The sequence below is a fragment of the Myodes glareolus genome, chromosome 1, assembly GCF_982192425.1.
Source record: "Myodes glareolus chromosome 1, mMyoGla1.1, whole genome shotgun sequence".
Taxonomy (NCBI): domain Eukaryota; kingdom Metazoa; phylum Chordata; class Mammalia; order Rodentia; family Cricetidae; genus Myodes; species Myodes glareolus.
This window is the reverse complement of record NC_142026.1, coordinates 102,542,485-102,566,036: the sequence shown is the minus strand read 5'-3', so window position 1 is coordinate 102,566,036 and position 23,552 is coordinate 102,542,485. Positions and strand designations below refer to the sequence as shown.

The 23,552-nt window shown below is 34.1% G+C and overlaps 1 protein-coding gene across 16 annotated transcripts in view; it reads left to right on the top strand.

The window, feature by feature from the left end:
* The window catches only part of Trdn (triadin), a 369,239-nt gene that overhangs the window by 76,553 nt on the left and 269,134 nt on the right, over positions 1 to 23,552 (top strand). For all 16 annotated transcript variants that reach the window (XM_087911137.1, XM_087911136.1, XM_087911148.1 and 13 more), the window contains exons 4-5: positions 862 to 894; positions 21,701 to 21,760. In XM_087911137.1, coding sequence (XP_087767263.1) covers positions 862 to 894; positions 21,701 to 21,760 — 93 coding nt within the window. The remainder of the gene's footprint in view (positions 1 to 861; positions 895 to 21,700; positions 21,761 to 23,552) is intronic.

Here is a 23,552-nt window from a genome sequence, read left to right as displayed (position 1 = left end):
CATTTGGCTTTAATCTTCTAGTTTATCTGCCATTATGGAAAAGATATCAAAATTAAATGCTGCTATTAGAGTGGCATTATAGCATGGAATCTTAATATAAATGACTATAAAACCACAATAGATTTCCCGCTTACAAGTTTACTTGAGACAGAGTAGCTATTTTTCCAGCCGATGTCTAGGAGGATTGAAACAAAAATATTAAAACCAACAATCCCATGTTTTGTACTTATAAGTCACAGTAATATTCAAATGATGATAACCAATCTTAATAAAAGCCCAATAAAACCAAAAATTGATTGACTCAAATGGAGATCCAGAATGGAAAGATACATTTTAAATATTATACAAGTAAGCAACACACATACAATGAACAAAGCAAATAGAAGAGCAGGCTGTATATAAGTTGGCATTTAGAGGATTTACAAAGAGGAAGTACATTGATCCAGTCCATTAAATGACATTCAAAAAAATAGTTACTCCTACTCATCCAAGATTATCCATTCAGTCTTACTCAACAGGAAAATTATTGCTATTAGAACCCCTTTTATGACTTTGACTTTATTTCTGCTTTGTCCCTGTAAGAAGTGACAATAAACAGAGAAAATTGAAATTAATATGATGCATGAGCTATAATGCAGTAACTTGAAGCACTGCTGCAATTTCATTGAACTCATAAAGTGAAGCCATCTTAACTGAATACATATATAAACAAAGCATGTACTTTGGAATTTAGGTAGCAAAGTATGTAAGAATCCTGACTATTGACAGCAATAGTTTGCAAAAATGTGTAAATAGAAAAACATGGGTAAATAGCAAATCCCTGCTACCAGCTGTGCTAATTTTCTGTTGTTCTTTATTTAGGAGAAATAGAAGAACCTCCCTTAAAAAGAAAAGGTTAGTTTTGTTCATTTTCCCACATCTTTCTTTTTATATATAATATTGATTTCTAGCATGACATAGATGCTCCTCACTTGTATTGTTACTTAACATGTTTCTTATATGCAGGTTTGCCTAACACCAAGAGTGTGTAAAGCTCATAGTAGTAAGAGTGGCTGAACTCCTAGTGAGCTCATTCAAATATTTTTGAGTTGCATTTTTAGTGGAGGGTTTTGTCAGTGTGTTTGTCTACGTTTGTCTGTATACAGATCAGTGTAGGTTGAGATTTATCCAATGACAGAGAATTTTGTAGTGGTGAAAATGGTCTAGAAATAGATGGTGCCCATATTTACTTTTATTATAATCAGCTTTGCTGAGTTTAAACATTTATGCTCTTTGTTTTTCTTATTTTACTGTCAATGTTTTGTATCTCAGGTAATGACAATAGTATAAACTAGCCATCAGAGTGTGCAACATATGATCTTGGGGGCAAAGTCATATCAGTAAATGTACACATTGTTCATTCCCAAGGGAAGAACTTGCTGGGGTTGTGTGGAAATGATATGTCATTTCCTTGTATGGAAAACTAGGGTTTCTATGACTGAACTAGTTGGGAGCAGCATGCTTTAAGGAAAAGTGGTACATCTTTGGAACAAGTGCCTCACAGGAACAAGGACTTTCCCAACCAATCATAGGAAACATCTCTGGAAATGGTGGTGAAAACTGAGGTTACCAACCTGAGTACCCTTGGTGTGAGTAAAAACTAGTCACTGCTTGATTCTACTGCGGTTGTTAGGTTGCCAATGCACATATCTATTCAAATACCATTGAGTTATCTAGCCAGTGTAATTTACTCTCCAAAGTCCACCATGTATTCAACAGGGTCATTGAATGTAATCAATATGTCTAATCCAGACTTAGGTGTGAATGAGCCGGCAGAGCAGGTGCTCAACACCATGCTACCTGGAGGAAAATCAGAATCTTTGACTTCCACCACGGCAAAAGGAACTGAGGTTCCAGTGAGGCAAAGCCATCCCGAAACAAATTTGATTTTGAAGTGCTATGAGGAGAAAGGAAATATTCTGACCTCAAAATTTGGAGGAGAATTTCAAAATTCAAGTCAAAATTGTCAAGTTCAGACTTTGAAATTCTAGATTGATTTGTAAGCTTTGTGAGGACATAAAGAGGGTCTTTCCAAAGCTGATATTTAATAGCTGTTTACTAGGCCATAGTCAAATTTCAGCCTAATGAACTATAAGGGAATGATAAGAAATGCACGTATCTATTTTAACTGTATGTAGACAGAGAAAATCAAGTGGAATTTTGTTCCTTACTTATAAATTGAATTATCAAATGTATCATAAAGTCATATTCTACCCATATACAATAATATTTATTTTTAATAAAATTTCTCTTCTTTCTGATTTGACATTCCCATTGTGATTACTTTAAAAATTAACTTTTGAGAAATTATCAGCATACAGGAAAGAGCGACAAAGTTGTTTAAATATTTTTCCTTCCATCAGTGCCTTGATTCCCCAAATCAGCAACGATCTACCCAGTAATTGTAAAGGATATTGTAATTGTAAAGAATATCTTTCCAAATGTCAGTAAAGTCATTAGTCAAGATAATCTAATATTTTGAAGTATCCCATATTCAAAAGAAGAAAGATAATTGACTTTAAATTCAGAAGTCGTTTTTTGGTAGCCTAGAATGATAATCACCTGACATGAACCAATTGATTTGTACCCGTCTAATGACTCTGCATTAACACACTTTCCAATTCATATATAGTCACTGTTTAGTCATTATTTTACTTAACTCAGACCATGGTGTATTTTCTTTGACTTCCTTCTGTCTTCCTAAAACATCTTATTTAAATTACTTAAAAGTGTATTTCTATTTGCCCTTATATTTATGTTCTTAACAAAGGAAAAAGAAGTCTATCACCGTGTCGTTTATTGGTGAATCTTGCAATTCTAATTTGATGTGGAATAATGGTCCAGTCAGCTAATCTGAAGGTTACAGAAATTGATTATTAAGCAGGTCATTAAAATGGATGGAACTTTTGGATGCTATTCCATGGCTTGTGTTGTTATGTATAAACATACCTTAGGGCATGTCATGTAGCTCCTAGTGTCTTTTTGTGCTTGATACATATTTATTTTCAACTTTCCAATTTTAAAATATCTTGCTGTTTTACAAACATTACATAATGAGCATTCAAGCTACTAATTCATGAGAAAATTATTTTTATTATGTAGTTCTCCAAAAGAATTACCTATGTAAGTCAAATATTACCTAAAGTTACATTTTGTGTCCATTGGTTGTCTATTACCATTTTGCTGAACAGTCATCTTATACAGAAGAGTATACTGTGGATTTGTTCACATCACCTTGCTTTCTCAGAGCAGGCAATTGTAGAGAGTTTAAGCGAAATAAGTACCATGCATATGCTTTATTAAAACTTGTCTGCCTGAAAATATAATAATATTTAAAATATCATGTAGATCAGTTTTGCAAGTTATAGAGCTATCTTTTGGTGTATTTCCAATTTTCAAGAACATCAACCAGAAAACATTAAAGTTGAGAGCCTCTAGCTCTCTGTAATGTGTCTATTGGGTACATGAGAGCTTGGTTCTTACATAATTTGATGTTCTGGAGTCTGTGACCTAGTAGTCATGTGATAGAAGCAATGATTTTTCATTTAGTTTTTTTTCTTGTTTAGCTGAAAACTCTGATGCTTAAAAATGACTCTTCGAAATTTGAATTTCAAAAATTTTATTTTTCACTTATTTTTAATATTCATTTTTAGAAAAATATAAAATATATGCACTTTGAAACAACTAAAGCAGGGAAGTTTAGTGACATGAATCATATCCCAGGAAAATGGGAAGTTTTTATGTACAACCCAACTTTAAAATATGTATTGAACAAGAAGGGGAGGGAAGAAAAACAAACAAATGGAAGGTATATATTAAGTAAATCTATGAAGGTCACATTCTTTTAATTCCTATAGATTAGTTCTTAGATTCCTACAGATCTGTTCAAAATGAAATAAAACCTACCTCATTAAAATTTATTATGAAATACTTGATCTAATTATGAAGAATACCACCTTTCAATTAATATAAAACAACATTATTCTTGTTGTCTTTGGAATAATGACAAAATAATTATATATTATATGTGGAAGCAACATTATGTATAAAGATGAATGTGTAACTATAGTGTTATATATCCTATTTTAATTACTTATGAGTTTTTTTCCCCTAGTCAAAACAAATAAAATTATATGTTGTCAGCTATATAAATAAACTGTATGCAAATTTATCATGTAATTAACAAAAATATTTTAACTGTTTGTTTTTCTACTCAGACATGTATAATTATTTCCTAAAGTAAGATATTGAAGTTTGATATTTCATATATGTTACAGAAACTCCTGCAATGTGTGTATGTATGTGTGTGTGTGTATCGAGACAGAATCTCACTTTGTAGCCCTGGCTGGCTTGAAAGTCATAGAAACCTCCCTGCCTCAGCTTCCCAGATGCTGAGAGTAAGATATGCACCATCATGCCCATTTTCTAACTTACAGCATCTTACATTTATCATCAGAAAATAACTAAAAATGTTCATGAGTTACAAAATTTATTGTTTTCTCATTTCTCTCAAATTTTAAATTAAAATTTTATAACTAAAAATAAAGTTAAATTACATATGTGTGTAATTTTTGCAAAAACAAAAAATTAATTTCAACAATACTTTTCAACACAAAAATAGTTTTGTTCATTAGCTAACATGGGTGATATTTCTTTTAAATGAGCATCAACTCCAAAAATAAGGTTAAATATAATCAAAGAAAGTATATGAATAACATAAGAGAACATACAATAGTGTTAAATTTTACAATAAATCTATTTCCATTTCTGAGCTTATTATAAAAGATTCAATTGTGAGAAAGCAGTAGACGTAATGATAGTTAGATGGAAAGATGGATAAAGTTGTCCTGTTTTCCAAATAGTCACAAAATAAACAATTCTGAAAGCAAAGTCATAAATATTTTAGATATTATGTGGATTTTTGGTTTGTTTCAATATAAATTTAGATGTACATGAAGATTTTTAACATTCATATTATTAAAAGTAAAGACAAAGGATTAAATTTATTGTTAAGTCATATTTTATTCAAGCTCTAAATTACATTTATCTATAGATTTGTGAGCTCATTTAAAAAAATACATTTCTTTAAAATAGTTTCATTAATTAGTTTACTTTATTTCATGTTTTAAAATTTGAAAGGAAAAATAAAAGAGATGATCACAGAGGCATATGGGTATTTAGCTTCCTGGTTGATCCTAGAGTTCTAAGAGGGAGCAAATCACAGAGGCCTCATTCTGTACCATGCTCCCTCTCTACAGTCACTATAACAGAGCATTGATATCCTTGCTATGACTAAGCTAGTCATCAAATTTAAGTTTAAATTTTGGGTTTTTTTCTTCAGGTGTTTTTTAATATTCCAAGCAATGTGCTAGGTGGAATAAAGCATTTGTGGGCTTGCTTACAATAACTTCAAAAGTTGGTGTGGGAAACTTCTTCAATTATTCAATAACTACAGTGAAATTATGTGTTACAAGTAGATGAGTATGCCTTACAAATAAATGGGATCTCTTGAACCTGAGAAGATTATGTAAAGTAAGGGACACAGTCAATAAGACAAAAAGGCAGCATACTGAATTGGAAAAGACCTTCAGCAACCCCACATCAGACAAAGGACTGATCTCCAAAATAAATAAAGAACATAAGAAATTAGACATCAAAATTTAAAATAACCCAATTGAAAAGTGGGGTACAGAACTAAACAGAGAATTCTCAACAGAAGAATCTTAAACAGCCAAAAGACACTTAAGGAAATGTTCAACATTTTTAACCATCAGGGGAATGCAAATCAAAACAACTCTGAGATACCATTTTACACCAGTCAGAATGGCTAAAAACAAAAATACCAAAGATAGTTTATGCTGGTTAGGATGTGGAATAAAAGGAACACTTCTCTATTCCTGGGGGGAATGCTAACTTGTACAATCACTTTGGAAATATGTATGGTTGTTTTTCAGAAAATTGGGAATCAGCCTACCTCAGGATCCAGCAATACCACTCCTGGGAATATACCCTGAAGATGCTCAATCATTCTAAAAAGACATTTGTTTAACTATGTTCATAGCATCATTATTTGTAATAACCAGAACCTGGAAGCAACCTAGATGTCACTCAACCAAAGAATGGATAAAGAAAATGTGGAACATTTACACATTAGAGTACTACTCAGTGGTAAAAAACAAACAAACAAAAAACAAACAAACAAACAAAACAATGTCACCTTGAAATTTGCATGCAAATGGATGGAATTAGCAAACATTATTCTGAGTGAGGTAACACAGACTCAAAAAGATGATTATAGTATGTACTTACTCGTAAGCGCATACTAGCTATTAGCAAAGGATATGGAGTCTACAGTTCATGAATCTAGAGAAGCCAAGTAACAAGGAGAACCCTATGAAAAATATACATAGATCCATCTTGAAAGTCAAAATAGATGAGATTTCCTGATGAAATTTGGAGCATGGGGTGGGAAGAGAAGGGAGGGTGAAAGGGAAAGAAGAGGACAGAAGGTGAGGGGTGAGGAGAACTTGAGGGAAAGGGATAGAAGAGATGGAGGAAGGACAAAGCTGAGAGCAAGGAAAGAGATATCTTGATACAGAGAGCCACTATGGGGTTAGCAAGAAACCTGGCTCCGAAGAAATTCCCAGGAACCCACAAGGACCATCCCAGCCAACCAGCTAAAACCCTTAGCATTAAAGGAGAGGGTACCCAAACTGGCCTTGTCCTGTAGTCAGACTGATGAATATCTTAAATATCACCATAGAAACTTCATTCAGCAGCTGATGAAAACAAAAGCAGAGACCAGCATCAGAGCACTGTATTGAGCTCCCAAAGTACAGCTGAAGAAAGGGAGGAATGAAAATATGAGCAAAGAGGTCAAGACCAGGATGGGTACATCCACTGAAATAATTTATCTGAGCTAATGGGAGCTGAACAACTCCAACTCCAACCAGAGAAGAAACTAGCAGAGATCCAAACTAGTCCCTGTGAATGTGGTTGACAGATGCATGGCTGGGGCAGACTTAGGGGCCACTGGCAGTAGCACACTACTGCTTGTACTGGTATTTTGGGGACCTATCTTTTTTTTTGGAGGGATACCTTTCTCATCCTGAATATAGTGGGGGAGACTTTGGATTTTCCCCAAAGCAATGTGCCTTACCCTCTCTGTGGAGTAGGTGGGGTGGGGTGTAAGTGGAAGGAATGGGAAGAGGAGAGGGAACTTGGATTGGTATGTATAATGAAAAAAAGATAGTTTGTCCGCAAATCACAATCCCAGAGAACTTAGACAACAATGAGGACCCTAAGAGAGACATAAATAGGTCTAATCTACATGGGAAATGGAAAAGGACTAAGATCTCCTGAGTAATTGGGAGCATGGGGACCTTGGGGGAGGGTTGAAGGGGAGGGGAGAGGTAGGGAGAGGAGCAGAGAAAAATGTAGAGCTCAATAAAAATTAATAAAAATTCAAAATAATAAAATAATAACAAAAAATAACTAGATCAATAACATACAGTGTATCAGTATCATATTAATGAGTCACACAAAACTAGCCCTTATTGTTAACATACTGCCAAATGACCATACTGAAGAGATTAATGATTAAATGGACAAAACAGATTACAACTGAGATAATACATTTAAAGTATTACAGGTTGGCATTGATTAGGTGAAGGATTTATCTTATTGGAATACTTTTGGACAGCTAAATTTTAATCCTTCAGTTATTCAGAAATTCTCTAAGCCCTAGTAAAATCCATTCCCAGTGATAAAGACACAGGGTGGGGTGAGAGGAGGAGGAAGAAGAGAGATCCAGCCGTCATAAGGCATAGGCCTGTGAGTAACCTCTGTATTTTTCCAAAGTGAAGTATTGGCTCATAGCTAACTTATAGAATTTTCTCATATTCCCATACTAATATTTAAGGTTTCACTGACTAGATTAAGTAAACAGTCACAAAATATATTTCTTTAGCATGTTTATTTTTAAATTTTGTACTAACACTTCTAAGTACAATAAAATGGAAATATTCATCTTCCTTTTTAAGTTCATTCCTACTAAACCGTTGTCTATAATAAGTCTGTACATAAGAGTGATCATTATACCATTTATGTCCTTTCAAATATGTAATTTTAGAAGATAATGATAGTCTTTTAACAAGAAGTTATGTTTTATAACGCCTTTTCCTGACATCTAGCTTTAGTGTTAGAAAGGATAATTGTAGTCTTTCAGAACTAAGTGCATTCAGAGTTCTGGAAGGGAAAAACTGGTCTTCACTTTTAGGAGCACAGTGACCTTATGGATTGCACACTTATCTCTTGCATTCAGAGAAAGCACCAGCCGCTCTCAGAATTATGTATAATTTTCCTGCTTCCTGCATTGTTTACTTTTCTCACTGCAGTAACCAAATACCTGTCAAGAGTCATCAGAAGAAAGGATTTATTTTGATTAAAATTGAAATTGATGTAGTCCATCAGTAGGAAAGACACAATGCCAGTAATGTGAGGTGGCTGGTCACACCATACCAGCAGTGAGGAAGCCTAAAGAGACCTTTGTGTTTAGAGGAGTAAATTATATCTTCTTTCGAGTTGTGAATTGTCCTATAGTTCCTCAGACTGAACAGCTATCCAATAAGCTAAAACTTAACTCATTCCCTGTGTGTTTTTCTTATTTTATTGATATTCACAATAGTTCTTTTCATTCAAATCGTGTAAGAAAAATCCCGGAAATACCATCACTATAAACAGTCAAGGCACTTTGATTAGAAGACCGTATCACAGTGTTTGTAGTAAGACAAACAGACAAGTTAATATGCCAGAACTTTTATTGTGTCAATCTTTGTTGAAAGATTCTGAGTTTAAACTAGATTAAACATTAATTTAAGAATATCTAATAAACAGGAAAGAAGGTAGAATAACAAGGTGACTATACTAGTTAAAATCATAATCTCAGGATATTGTGCTAGGTATGCCCTTAGTAACATTATGAAATAGATACTTGTACACAAAGCTCAACTGTGTAAGTGCGACATGGTGTTCCTCAGAATGTGTCTAGAACTTAGTGCAGTGTTTGCCTTCTTCTCTACACTGATGAGATCTCTAAACAGAGGAGGACAAAGTCAAGAAAACTGATAGCAGGTTGAAAATGGAAGAAGGGAAAAGGGTAAGAAATTTGAAGCAAGAGAAACAGTGATGAGTACCAGCATTACTTTTCCAGGCACATGCAGATGCACTAAATTGTGGGTGTCAGAATTAAAGAGTGTGTTAATTATTTTGTGGGGAGCAAATCTAAATTCCAGCTCAAACTGACTTGAATGAAAAGCCTGCAAGTTGCGAAGCTGAAGTAACTTCTAGAATGGTATGGGACATGTTTTGAAATAAGGAAATCTGTTTCCTAAGAACACTGTCTTCATGCTTAATGTAGTTAGTGGTCAGGCAGACTTTTTCCTCTTATGCAATTCTGAACATCAGAAGGTTTAGGTCCAGATCATTTTATCTAGTGACTCAAGAGGTGAACCTTTTTTTATTTTTTCTCAAGTATTTCTTCTAAGAAACCTCCATGGACTCTCATTGATTTGGATGGAGTAACATGTTTTTGTTGGAAATGATCATTTGAAAAAAAGAAGAGACAAAATAGCAATAACAAAAGATATGTAACAACTATTCTGTGAAAGCCTGGGATCACCTTCTTTAGGTAGAAGAAAGGGTAACACTTGCTGAACCACCTGTAGGCAGATGGGAATGCTGTGGAAACAGCGGTTTCTTCAGAAATCACAGGTGTCCACACGTGTTCACTAATTATCTCAGACTTCCTCCTACAATGGATTTATGACATCAAAATCCCAATGCTGAGTCTTTAACAGATTACCTATGGAGTGGGAGAGAAAATACATAGAATCAAAAAATTAAAAAAAAACTGGTAAGGCTATAGTTTTCAAGATGCCCTAGAATTGACTACATTTATACTTATATAAAACAACTTGAACCCAGTAGGTTTTTTCTTTTAAATGTGCATATTGAATAACGTATAAGATATATACCTTAATAAATATAATTTTTAAAATGTGATATAAATAATTACACATATATATGTATATCTTCAATAAAAGAATTTAAATATTTTCAAAAGTGTTTCTGAGTCCTCTGTAGTGTAAAAACCACTACATTCTAACAGGTCATTCTGTAGACAAGACATTTTATGACTCTTTTAGCCAGTGAGGGGAACCACTGAGGATAAGTGTTTTGTTTATATATTGTAAGAACTGTGTATAAACTTACTGAGAGAGGAAAAAACAAAATGAATTAATAGTAACATAGAAGCTAAATTAATACTGATGTCACATTGGCCGTGTCCACTGAAATCAATGATAGTGAATGCTTTTTGATTGAACATTTCAAAAGTTTAAACATGATTGGAATGAACCCCATTGAACAGAACTAGGAAGTGTTACAATTAGAATATCTGTGTACTTTACATGCTCTAGTTAAGTCATGTAACCCTAGTGAGTTTCAGTTCTCAGATCTGTGAGATAAAGTTGGTAAATTACTGATAATCATTTCCAGTTCCATTCCAGCAATGATGTTTTCTGACTATGGTTGAATCATTATGTCACACATTAATGACTTTATCAATAGTTTCTTCCAGAACTAATTCTTACACTGCAAAGTATGGTCCATGACCAACAGTTTGAGCATCATCTGGAAGCTACTGAGAAATCTGCATCCATCTAGGTTGACTGAGTGAGAATCTGAATTTTAAGATGATTCTCAGACAGTTCCTATTAAAAGCATTAAGATTTGAGAAACATTGATCTGGACAATAGTTCTCACTCCTAATAGTGGTTCTACAGTTTCCTGAGAGCTTATTTAAATTGTAGATTCTCCATGTTTCCTCACTGTGGAAAATGAACTGATTCAATTTAGGCTGTAACTCAAGAATGTGTTTTAAAATTTCCCCAGATGATTCTTATATACAGTCACATTGATCTGGTGTTGGGTATCATCAATTTTATGAAGCACATATACTAACCCAGCAAGAACCCCATCCATATCTCTCAACTCCATCAGTGTTTATCTAATAAAAGGTAATATTTGTAATCACTTCTGTCTGTTGGGTTTGTTGCATGTGGGGAATGTTATTTCATTTTATGGATGGATGAAATAAACCCTACAGTACAAAATGCGTTAACCTCAGATTATAGATTTTATGATGAATAAATGTGTTTAGGTGTCTAGTATTTCAATACAGATAATTTGAAATTGTGTGTAAAAAACCATCAGTATGCAATGGTGATACAATATTTTCCTGAAAAAGTTTAACTTAACTTACAAAGTAATAAGGTATAACAAAATAAGACCCAAACTATTTTATATTCATAAGCTTGAAAATCCTTGAAGAATATTTTCTGAGATATCTGTCTACCACTATTTCTAGTATCTGCCCATTTAATTACAGATGATAGTGATTTAAGGATGAAATAAGAGCCTTTTATGTTCTTTATTATTATTATATATATATAATATGTAATTATATATTATTAAACATATATTATATATTATTGTTTCTGAAATAATTCTTGATACAGATAAAACAATATCACAATAATAGATACCTACACACATTTTGCTTTATTTGTTATAAATATTGAGATTTCAGAAAAGTAGTTTTTCTTGGAATTAATCAATTGGCATTAAACAACAGATAACTATATTTGCTTAGTTATTTATCAAAATTAATCCTTGGTGTCCTAATAAAAATCTTACATGTAGTCAGTCTATGTTCCCATGAATAAGTAGTTTAGCAGAGATAGGTGAGAAAGTTTAAGACAGTAGTTTTTTTCTGTTTTAATTATTGAGTAATATCATGAAAATAAATATAAGAACATTCTTTGAACTTTTCAATCTTCAAAACAATTTAATAAATTTTTCTTATCTTGATTCAAAGTAGTTGCTTCAGTAACAGATTATCCTTTCAAGTTCGAGTCTGTCTTAAGAAATCTTGCAGTGTTTTCATTTTGAATTTATTAGCAGCATGTCAATATCACAGATAAAGAATGTATATTTTAATATGGCCACATAAGAAGACAGAGACCCACATTGCAGCACCGGACTGAGCCCCCCAAGGTCCAAATGAGGAGCAGAAGGAGGGAGAAAATGAAAAAGGAAATAAGGACTGCGAGGGATGCGATCACCCACTGATACAAGGGGACGGATCTAATGAGAGTTTACCAAGGCCTGTTGAACTGGAACTGAAGGAGGACACAATCCAACCAGATTCTCTGAATGTGGCCTGATTCTCTGAATGTGGCTGGCCCGGAGTCTTTCTGAAAAGCCATTGACAATGGCACTGGGACTTGTTTCCTCTCCATATACTGGATTTTGCGGATCCAGTCCGTCTGGACACTCACCTTCCTGGACCTGGAGGGAGCGGGGAGGAACTTGAACTTCCCACTGGGCAGGAAACCCTGACTGCTCTTAGGAATGGAGAGGGAGGAGGAGAGGGAGTGGGGAGAGTGGGAGGGTGGTGGGAGGAGGGGCAGAAATGGAAACTTTTATAATTTAATAAAAATTAAATTATTTTTAATTTTTTAATTTTTTTAAAAAAAAAGAATCAGACAAGATTGACACCTAGGACCCCAAAAATCTTTGTTATGGTCATAAATAGGTAAAACTAATTCATCATGGAAAATGTATGAAACATGAGAGAATAACTTAGAAAACAGACTATAAATATGAAAGTTTTCAAGTACAATTTACTAAACCATTCTCACTAACTGACATTCTGTTTATTGTCAACTTTATCACTTTTGGTACCCATAACCTCAGTTCCCAACTTCTAAGATTAAAAACCTTAGAAAAAGTTACTGGCATGATGATTGCCATTGGTGTTGAGTTCATATAGGTTTGTTAAAGCTCAACCAAACAGCCTGAATAGGCAAGATGACCATGTCAATAAAGTGGATTTCAAACCTGTGGAAGTACAAAAATTCTAACTATTGATTAATTTGATATTTCAATGGGATATGCAGCATACATCATGAGATGCTAGAAGTCATTCCTGAAATTCATGCCTTAAACCATCCACAGATCCACTAAACTCTATTCTTATATCTTAGATAAACAGTATAAATACATTTACCAAATGCAGGAATTTTACAATCATACATAACAATTATTTTTATTATTAAAAATTAATATTATTAGATCATGAAAATATTAGATCAGTGAGAGGGTAGAGATACTGAAATGTTTTAATCAACTTTAGGACATGTTAATAAACACACACTAGTAAAAAAATTTGAGCACAATAGGAATACAGATTTTGGAAGTGGTTGAAATCTAGCATTCATTTAGGTTTAGTGAATAGACACACCTCATTTAAAATTTTGTCTCTGTTTTTTATTGTTTCTTTATTGTTGAAGTAGACAGGATGCTTGATTTCTAACACTTTATTGTAGATAATTAATTTATATAAATTTATTGTAACTATAGTATTACATAAAAGATATGCCCTTGATTTAATTAACCTATTCTCTGTACACTAAAAAATGTTAAAACTCTATACTTCGGGAAAAACTTTTGAAAAACTACTTAAGTTTACTTTCAATTATTTTATCTCAGCATTTGAAATATATATAATGAATATATATTTTTATATTCTATTGATGTGGGATTCTCTTTTGTACACTGTGAATAAATTGGTTAATTAATAAAGAAAACTAGCTTGGCCACATAGGGCAAAACAGAGGTAGACAGGGAAAACTAAACTGAATGCTGGGAGAAAGAAGGACAGAGTTAGGGAGAAGCCATGGAGCCACTGCCAGAGTCAGACATGCTGAAACTTTACCGGTAAGCCACTGCCTTGTGGCAATTCACAGATTAATGGAGATGGGTTAAATTAATATTCAAGAGTTAGCCAATAAGAAACTAGAGCTAATGGGCTAAGCAATGTTTTAATACAGTTTCTGTGTGGTTATTTTGGGCCTAAGTAGCTGGAACCCAAAAAGTGACCCTCCTCCACCTACATTCTGTAACTTTTCTCAGCTTTATAACATTTTAATATAATACATATGCATCTATTACACATGCTAAAAAAGTTACAGAATACACACATGTGTACACACACACACATACACAAACACATTGAACTGTGGCTCTAACCAGGCACTACATCACCAAGCTACATCCTCAATCTAAACACCTATTTTGAAAAGCTAGTCTGCTTTCTCTAGAAAATGTTCAAGTTTAATTAGTTGTTAAATTGCTTTGGAATTTATTATAAATAAGTAAGCTATTATCTACTACTATTTTGCTGCTTTTGATTTTATAGATTAAATTTTTTTACATAGTATATGTATCTATCAAGTTACTTACTATATGATACTCATCTTGTTAGTATTGCAATTTTAATGTGGAACAAAATAGATATAATTGTGTCATCGTCAAACATACTACTTAATAAGAAACAAAGACAATAATATTAGGGCATGATGATCATTTATTGTCAGATGACATCCTTTAAATTTTGACTTATTTTAATGTTCAAGGAAGTCGGTGAGGTGGGTTTTTGCTATTTTATTATTTCATTGGTGAGGAAATAAAATTCACAGAGCAGTGATCAGAATCAGATTTTAATTGTGCATGTTGACTCCAGTGTTAATTATCTTAGGCAGTAGGTTTATTTAATGAATGCCAGAAATTAAAATATTTTTACGGAGATTCTTTTAATAGATTTCTGTGTCTACATTTTCTTATCAAAATGCATTTTCAAATTACATTAGAATACCAAAGACTTATGACATCTTTCATATGAAGATTATTATCTTTAGATTATTGCAATCATGAAGTAATAAGTAATCTAAAGTCAAGACTAATTTGTGTTTATTCTCAGCACTCTAATAAATTATTGTGTCTACTTATCTGTTTTCTGTCAGTTTGAAATCTCTCATCATGTTTGACATTATTCAATACAAAAATTCTGATTGAGGAGAGTACATTTTATTATTTCCATTAAATAATATAATACCCAAACTAGGGTCTAAATAATTAGATCTCCTTAATTAAATTCATTAAAAAGTGAAGATCATTATGCTTTTTATAATTTATGCAGAGTGAGAGTATGCACAGGAATGTAAGGAGAACAATGGCTCTTTTCTTCCTTCTTCCTTGTCGCTTGCTCTTCACCCTGAAAACTCAGGAAAGAATTTGAGAATAATCAAAAGGAGTAAAGGGATTAGGAACACAGTAATCTCACTCTGTAAACTTACCCTGCCTTTCTCTGACAGCATTTCAGACACAGGGAAAGATTCATGGAAGCCCCTTGTCAGTGTTATCAGTGACCTAGTAGAACAAAAGATCATGTTTCACTGTTTCTTAATCCATTCTTTTTGCGTTGGATCTTATTTTGTTCTAGAGCATTCTCAGAATTGGACAGTCATACACCTGGGTTGAAATATGTTGATTTTTTAACCTATTAGACCGCAAAGCCTAGGATTTCCCAGTTACAAAGGAGGATTTTGATTTGATCCTGTGCTGGATATGAACACCTTTTCAAAGGCATGTGATATTTAGCTAATTCTAAACCCCTTAAATTTGGAGGGGAATTATGTCTTCCCCAACTTTACTCTCTGTTCCTTATGTACTCATTATAAAGTGTTCTTAAAAGAATGTCTGATTTTGAATACAAATTTGAGCAATTGTGCATCAGTATCATGATACACAAGGGAGAGACATTGATATATATGCAGAAATTGATAGATAACTATGTGGGGGCCTTAATAACATAGATGGTTTTTCTTCCTTGAAGAAGAAAGCTAAAAATCTTGGGCATTAAATTTTTCCATGCAATGCGTTAAATCTTTTAAATTGAAGTCTCCAGTATTCGAGAAATAGTTCATGGCTAGGAAGTGCGATTGGAGGTCGTGAATCTGGCATCACCTGTGACAAGGGCATGCTTGGGAAACCGAAATTGGTAATGTGTTATTACTCAATAAACAACGGTCTGCATGGCCATCATTTCCTGGCTAAAATGTAAGCAGATAGATTGTCACACTGTGTGGAGACGTCGGTGGATCTCCTGACAGCTGATAGCCAGTAGGTATTAGTGCTGGGACCCAATCCCCAATGAGAAGGCAGCACAGCAATTTAGATGATTTAGGTTCTCCTTAAGTTGGAATCATGATATACCCATCTTCGTCCTTTGTGATCAAAGAAACATAGGCACAGGTAGACCAACACTAACTTAGTTGTACTGTGTGGGGATGCCTTTAAACATATGCTAGCAGGTTTAATTGAAATTGAAGTCCCCAATTTAGTTGATGATGTTCTACAAAAGGAAAGAGAAAATTTCACCAAGAAAGTCATTGGTATCCATCTTTACACCTAGCTGTTGTGATTATATCACACAACATGCTTTTTAGCATCTTGCAGGAATTCTGGGTGGATCTGCCATATCCATGAGATTTTTTTCCATTTGTGTGAGACTAATGTACAGAATTAGAAAGATATGGAGCATGTATTCTGAGCTTTGCAATTAGGTTTTGTCTTCTCTATTTGTCAGAGGAAAAAAAAGCTAGACTAAATTTTTTGAAATGTTGCCAAATTTTTCTCTCAGAGGATTATACTTCAAATTGATATACTTTTGGTTTTTTGTTAAATAAGTCAAGTACATCAACCTGCAAGTACATACTTTCTGCTTTAGAGCTAACTCCTTACACAAGTTTGGAGAGAGTATATTTGCTCTCATGCCTTCCTGATCCTTGAGTGGTATTCTTTTTGAGAAAAGAATTAACATGTCTTAATGAAACTCAGTATATTATTTTCATGCATGTGATGCAGCAAACCTAAATTGCATGCACCCATTTTCTCCTTATCCTAGCACTATTCTGAATTCTTAGTAATATCTACCCTACTCAGATTAAAGTTTAATTTCACAGAAATGAGGATGTAGAACAATACTCAGCCTCCACAAACCAACTTATTTCACCTAACACAGAACCCTTCTATTTCACTCATTTTGCTGCAAATAATGGGGCTTCTTTTCTCTTTATGTCTGTGTACTACTCCTTTCTTGTCTTAAAAAGACTGAAACACAAAATACCAAACAGAGCTTATCTCCTGTCAGTGGGCCCTCAATGGTGTCTTTGATTCTAGTTTTTGACATTGGGTTCCATAATTTTTTCTATAATGTACTGTAGCTAATTTCTTTGTAGGTTATGGTTTGATATTTTTAAGGCACATATGACTGAAAACACAGGGCTCACAGGAGCTAGAGCAGTTTTGATACTGCTTCTTAGTCTGATCTGTGGTGGTCAAGCTTCTACCCACTTTAGGGGATGTCTGTTATGAACCAAGATGGAGTAACCAGACTTTGAAACCATCATTCCATGCAATATATGTACCCAAATTTGCCTTAGTCTATGAATGTTGGATACATTTATTCAGGCAGGAGGCTTTTAGGACCAAAGCCTGCAGCTTCCATCATTTCCATGTCGGTTCCAGAATTTCTCCTTTATTCATTTGCATGGTCTCCAGTTGGAATGCCCACATGCACTCCTCACACGGATACACTCCTTTCAAGGGAAATAAAATATTGTCAATAATAACTTTCTAGCATTGTCATATAAAAATGAGCAACCTGGCTCTAGAGAAATTCCCAGAAATCCACAAGGATGGTCCCAGCTAACACCCTAAGCAATAGAGGACAGGGGGCCTGATCTTGACTTGCCCTGTAGTCATACTGATGAATATCTTAAATATCACCATAGAACCTTCATCCAGTAACTGATGGAAACAGGCAGAGACTTGCATTAGAGCATGGGAATGAGCTCCCAAAGTTCAGTTGAAGAGTGGGAGGAATGAGAATATGAGCAAAAAGGTCAAGACCAGGATGGGTACACTCTCTTAAACAGTCTACCTGAGCTAATGGGAGCTCACCAGCTCCAGTCAGACTGGGAAGGAACAAGCATAGGACCAAACTAGTCCCACTGAATGTGGTTGACAGCTACCTGGCTGGGACAGACTGAGGGGCCACTGGCAGTGACAGCAGGATTTGCCCTACTACATACACTGGCTTGTTGGGAACTATTTTCTTTGAGTGGATACCTTACTCAGCCTAGACACAGTAGGGAGGGCCTTGGACCTTCCCATAAGCAGTGTGCCTTGCCATCTCTGAGGATTGCATTGGGGGTAGGGTGGAAGAGTACGTGGAGAGAATAGAAGGAGGGGAGAGAGTGGCAACTTGGATTGGTATGTATAATGAAAAAACAATAAAGATAGTTTGGTTTTTTGTAAAAAATAAATAAAAATATTAGACAGATATTAAAAGAAGAAAAATGAACATAGCTAATATAGATTTTAATTTAAAAGTTTCATTCCATCTTTCTTTCATACTAATGCCTAAGGAGTAATAAACTTCTCTTGAAATGACTTTTCTAAATCTATTTGAAGACTATTTTAAATAATTGGCATTTTGCTTGTTTTAGTGACTTGTGTTATATCAAGTTCCAATCTTCTGCATAGCTTCTGTTGAAATGGCTAAGACAAAGGGAATAAGAAGTTGGCCAGGAAGAAGGTCAAATTTGTTTTTAGTCAGCTCATTTGGAAGGTTTTACCTCTGTGGTTGTTCTAAGATTTAAAACTGAATATTTGTTGCCCGTAAGGACCTTTGATGCATGATCTTATGTGGCTGTAAATGACCTACATGTATGCTTTTAACCCTACTACCTAGCCAAATTCTAAAAGTAAAAAGGGAAATCTTCAAATTAATTTTAATAGAATTTAATTCAATATCTCATTCAGAGCTCAAAGAAAGAAAGCCAGTGAGAAGATTTTGAAGACCCATTTATATGTTAAGAGATTTCTTCTCTGGAGTCTGTTTGTGATTGTAGAGAATAAGGAAGAAAGAGCACAGGCAGGATTTTGCCCTTTCCGGAAAAAGTAAGATTTTTTTTCCAGAGTTCTCCAGTGGACATGGAGAAATCAACCAAACTACTCAGATTGATACTTTTAATAACATTTATTACAACTTCCAATGCCTCCTAGATACTCCTTTTTCACATAATTTTGTACAATAATCTACCTAAATTGACCCACTAATATGACCACAGGTGGTAGATCCCCAATAACATTGTTGCAAAATGTGATTAATATAAATATCTTTAAAGAGCTACTTTATCTTCTAAATTGAGTCCTCATCCACTTTATTCTTTAAAAATATGAATTTGAACTTTCCACATAAGTGAATATGCACCGATATGTATCAATGAAATTGGAACAGTGATGATGTATCTGATATATTTGTATTTGATACTGCTTATCGTGTATATTTAGAGCAGTGATTATCAAGTGTAGTAAGGAGGTCACTAGTTAGTTCCCAGCCACTTAGTCCTGAAATAATCACACAGAAACTATATTATTTAAATCACTGCTTGGCCCATTAGCTCTATTGATTAGCTTCTTATTGACTAACTCTTACATCTTATTTTAAAATATTATTTAACCATTAATATGTTCATCACCATGAGGTCATAGACTACCAGCAAAGTTTCAGTGTGTCTGTCTCTGGCGACAGTTCTATGACTTCTCTTTGACTCTGCTTTCTTTCTCTCAGCATTCAGTTTAGTTTCCCCCACCTATCTAAGTTCTGCCCTGCTATAGGTCCAAAGAAGTCCTTTATTAACCAATGGTATCCACAGCTTACAGAGGGGGATCCCACATCACTCAAGGGAGTTCATTTTGTGTGACAAGAAACATAAGGACACTTTTCATTGTCACAACTAAATTATGTATATGGCACTATGAGAATCATTTAGGGAGAGCCAGGGATACTGCTAAATAAATATCTTTGAATGCAGAGAATCGCCCCACAACATGACCAGAACATATTCAACAAATCTAAGAAGATCAGCCATGCTAAACTGAGAAAGCTTTCTGTGAAGTTGAAGATGGAGGCATTAAGAAAATGAACAGTACTGGGAAAGCCAGGCAGAAAGAAATTCTCATTGATTTGTCCCTGTGCCTTGCAGACTTTTGTTTTTTAGAGATATGAATGAACTCATAGTCTCATTAGCACTGCCTGATAATGTACAACATCACAATTAGATGATAGTGGACAAATGCAATTATGCATATTAAAAGGATTGATTAATGGTAGAAATTGAGGTAAGACCTTCACAGTTGTACGTGTCTGCTTAAAAGAGAAATGGATATCATTACCTGTCTTTCCACAGCATATGGAGGATATCTGAATGACTTATCTAGGTATAGGAGACTTCAAAAATATAACAAAGAAAAATGCAAGTTAACAGATGAGAATTTTAAATATGTACAGTAATTACTGTGATGACTGATGAGCTGCCTAATAAATGAGTTAAAAACACAAACATCATTGACCTTTTTGAAGAAAGCATGATATTTAAGAAAGAGTAACCTTGGGAAGTAACAATAACAGTTTTCAAATCCTCATTTAAAATTTACTTTTCTCCAAATTAACTGCAAATTTAAATTTTACTTCATCTTCTAAGGCTTGGAAATACATATAATTATGATGAAGCTATCTGCAAATTGGATAAATCTGTGAAAATCTCGTATTTAGAGAAAAATTCAGCTAACTATGAAATGTACTATATATGGTTGGCATAATTGTTGCGTAAATACAATGTCAGATACCACTTATAAATGTATTTTTGTGTCAATAATTCTAGTCTGTACTTTCTGTAGGTGGTTACAGTTCACTTCTTAAATTCTTAATTAAATATGAAAAAGCTCAGTCTTTCTTAACATCTAAATAAAATTCATACTAAAGGTTTTCAGTTTCTATTGAGAAGAATTAAAGCTATGCATAATCAGAGTTCGTGATCATTTTCTGGAAATGCTGACAGGTATCTCTGTCAGTGTAAATTCTCACTTCTGAAATGACTGATTTTGAGACCATTCAAGTTTTCCTATATTTCCATAAAGAAGTTGAGCAGTAATTATTAAGAAACCTCTTTCAGACCTCTGCAAGTGATGGATCAGCCTGACTCTATCTTGGACTATCTATCTTGAAAGTCATCTTACGGAAAAGACAAACTCGGCTCATTCTTGTTTTTGATTAAACCTCTGTTTCTCAAGGATTGGACCATGCCCCACCTGTAACCTTAACTACAAATGCTTCTCTACTGCCTGGAGTAGGAAATGGCAATCATGCCTTTAGTACAAAGCCTCAGTTTCACCCCTGCTTTTGTTCCAAAAGGTTTTTATAACCCCCTCTTTTTATGACTTCTTTATGACCACCTTGCTACCATTTCTTTGTTTCAAGAGGTATTATAACTAACTTGTTTGTTTATGTTTTGTTCCTGTAACTCTGGCTATCTTGCCTGTCAAATCTCTTATTTAGAAACTCCCTATCACTGAACTATAGAAAGTATGTTTTCTTCACTTCCAGTACTAGCCTTTTGAACTTCTCCTTAAGGGGAGGCAGCCCATGTACATGAATAAAAAGCTTGCTCTAATTAATCTGTCCATGAGGACTTGGGTCAGTGATCTTTCTCTTTTCTTCTTTGGGACTACCACAAGCATATTAGAAAATTTTGTACTTTAGTATGGAATTTAGAAGTTTAGGTCCCAGGGACGGTTTAAATTTTATACTTTTTCAAGTTTTTAACCTATACATTCTGTGTTTCTACAGAAATACACAAAGAAAAGGCTGAAAAGCAGGAGAAACCTGAGAAGAAAATGCAGACTAAAGGTATAAGTTGCATTTCATGTGGTACCGCTGCTGCTCCTGTTTCTCCTCCTCATATGCCGTCTGTCTCCTGGTTTTTCTCTTCTTCCTTTTCCCTCTTCTTTGCCTTACTTCCTCCCCTTCTCCTCCTTTTTCTCCCCCATCTTCTTCTCATTCTCCTCCCTTTACTTCTCTTCACTTTTCTTTTGAAGAGGTACACATTTTGTTGATGCATTCATATGGAAGGAGTATTTCATGACTAACGATGTTTACTTTTAAGTTTTTGGTATCATTTTAATTAATTCTTTCTTCACCAATTAAGTTGCAGGTATTGTGTTTGAGTAAGATTCAATGATAGAAATCAAAGCAACTTCAACATTGGTGAAAATCTTTACTTATAACGGTTTTTCTTTAATAAATAGCATTGTAATATTTTACTTACCATTTTTCTTTTAATCATTTTGTATAATGATTCAGAGTTTACAATTTAAACATGAATTTGGCGTACCATCGAATGCTTTCATGATCATAGGTTCAGACACGTAGAATCATTAGATTACATCATTGGAATGCCCTAGCCCCATGTTCTCTTCACAGCCTCAAGGGGTAGACTGTGACAGCAAGGTAATTAATAGTCCTTAAGTCCTTTTTGCCAGTTTGATTCCAGGAACTATGATCATGTGATAGAAGCATCTGAATAAGGGCCAATACTTCCTTGCTAATCTGACAAGTGCTACTTTTTTGTGGGAGATCCATGAAGCCATGATATGTTAAATAAACCTAGAGCAAGCGATGACATTCAACAGCAACAAATTTCTAAACATTACTAAGTTTTTAAAATGGGCAGTTAAACGTAATTTTGGATGCTCCAAGGGGCAAAATATTTCTCATCATTACTATACCTATGTGATACAGAGAAAAATAATAAAATAATTTCCCTGGAATAAAAAGTTAGCTTTGGAAAATCTGGGTATGTTGTCAAATAGAAGAATGGTTCCATTTCATGTGCAGAAATCTGAGTTCAATTACCAAAGCCTTCTTTATGCAAAATTAAACAAAGTAAATGTAGTTATATATTTATTATACTAAAACCTAGCTAATGTAAAAATTAACTTTCACAGGTAGCATAGTTGAAAATATTAAGTTTTCAAATACTAGAAGCCTCTGTTATCTTACAATTGCATTCTTAGCTATGCTGAGTTGTCTGAGTTTATCTAAATTGGGATTTATAAACCATTGTTTATAAATATACTTTATGTCTTAATCTCCCTGTGAAACTGGAGGACAATTACATTAAAGCTACCACAAATCACTCCCTGGTCCACATAAACTTGTAGCAATATCAAAATGCAAAATGCATTTAGTCCAACTTCAAAAGGCCCGAATGTCTATCACAGTCTCAACAATGTGTAAAAGTCCAAAAGAGTTTAAAATCACTTCTGAGATTCATGCAATCTCTTAATTGTAATCCCCTGTAAAATCAAAATCAAAAAGCAGATAACTTACTTCCAAACTATAATGGCACAGGATATACATAACCATTCTAACATGTAGGAAAGAGGGCAGAGTAAAGAAATACTGGACCAAAAGAAGATCAAAACCTGCTGAGCAAACTCCAAACTACATCTTCATGTCTGATGTCAAAGGCTTTTCAGATCTCCAACTCTGTTCAGATTTGTTGACTGAAAACTTGTTTTCCTGAGCTCGTTCCAGATCCTGTTAGCATCTCTTTCGCAGGTATCCTATGCCTCTGCAATCTCTAAGCTCTTGGGGTCTCCAAGGCATGTTATGCTCCAACTTCACAGCGTCATGAAAG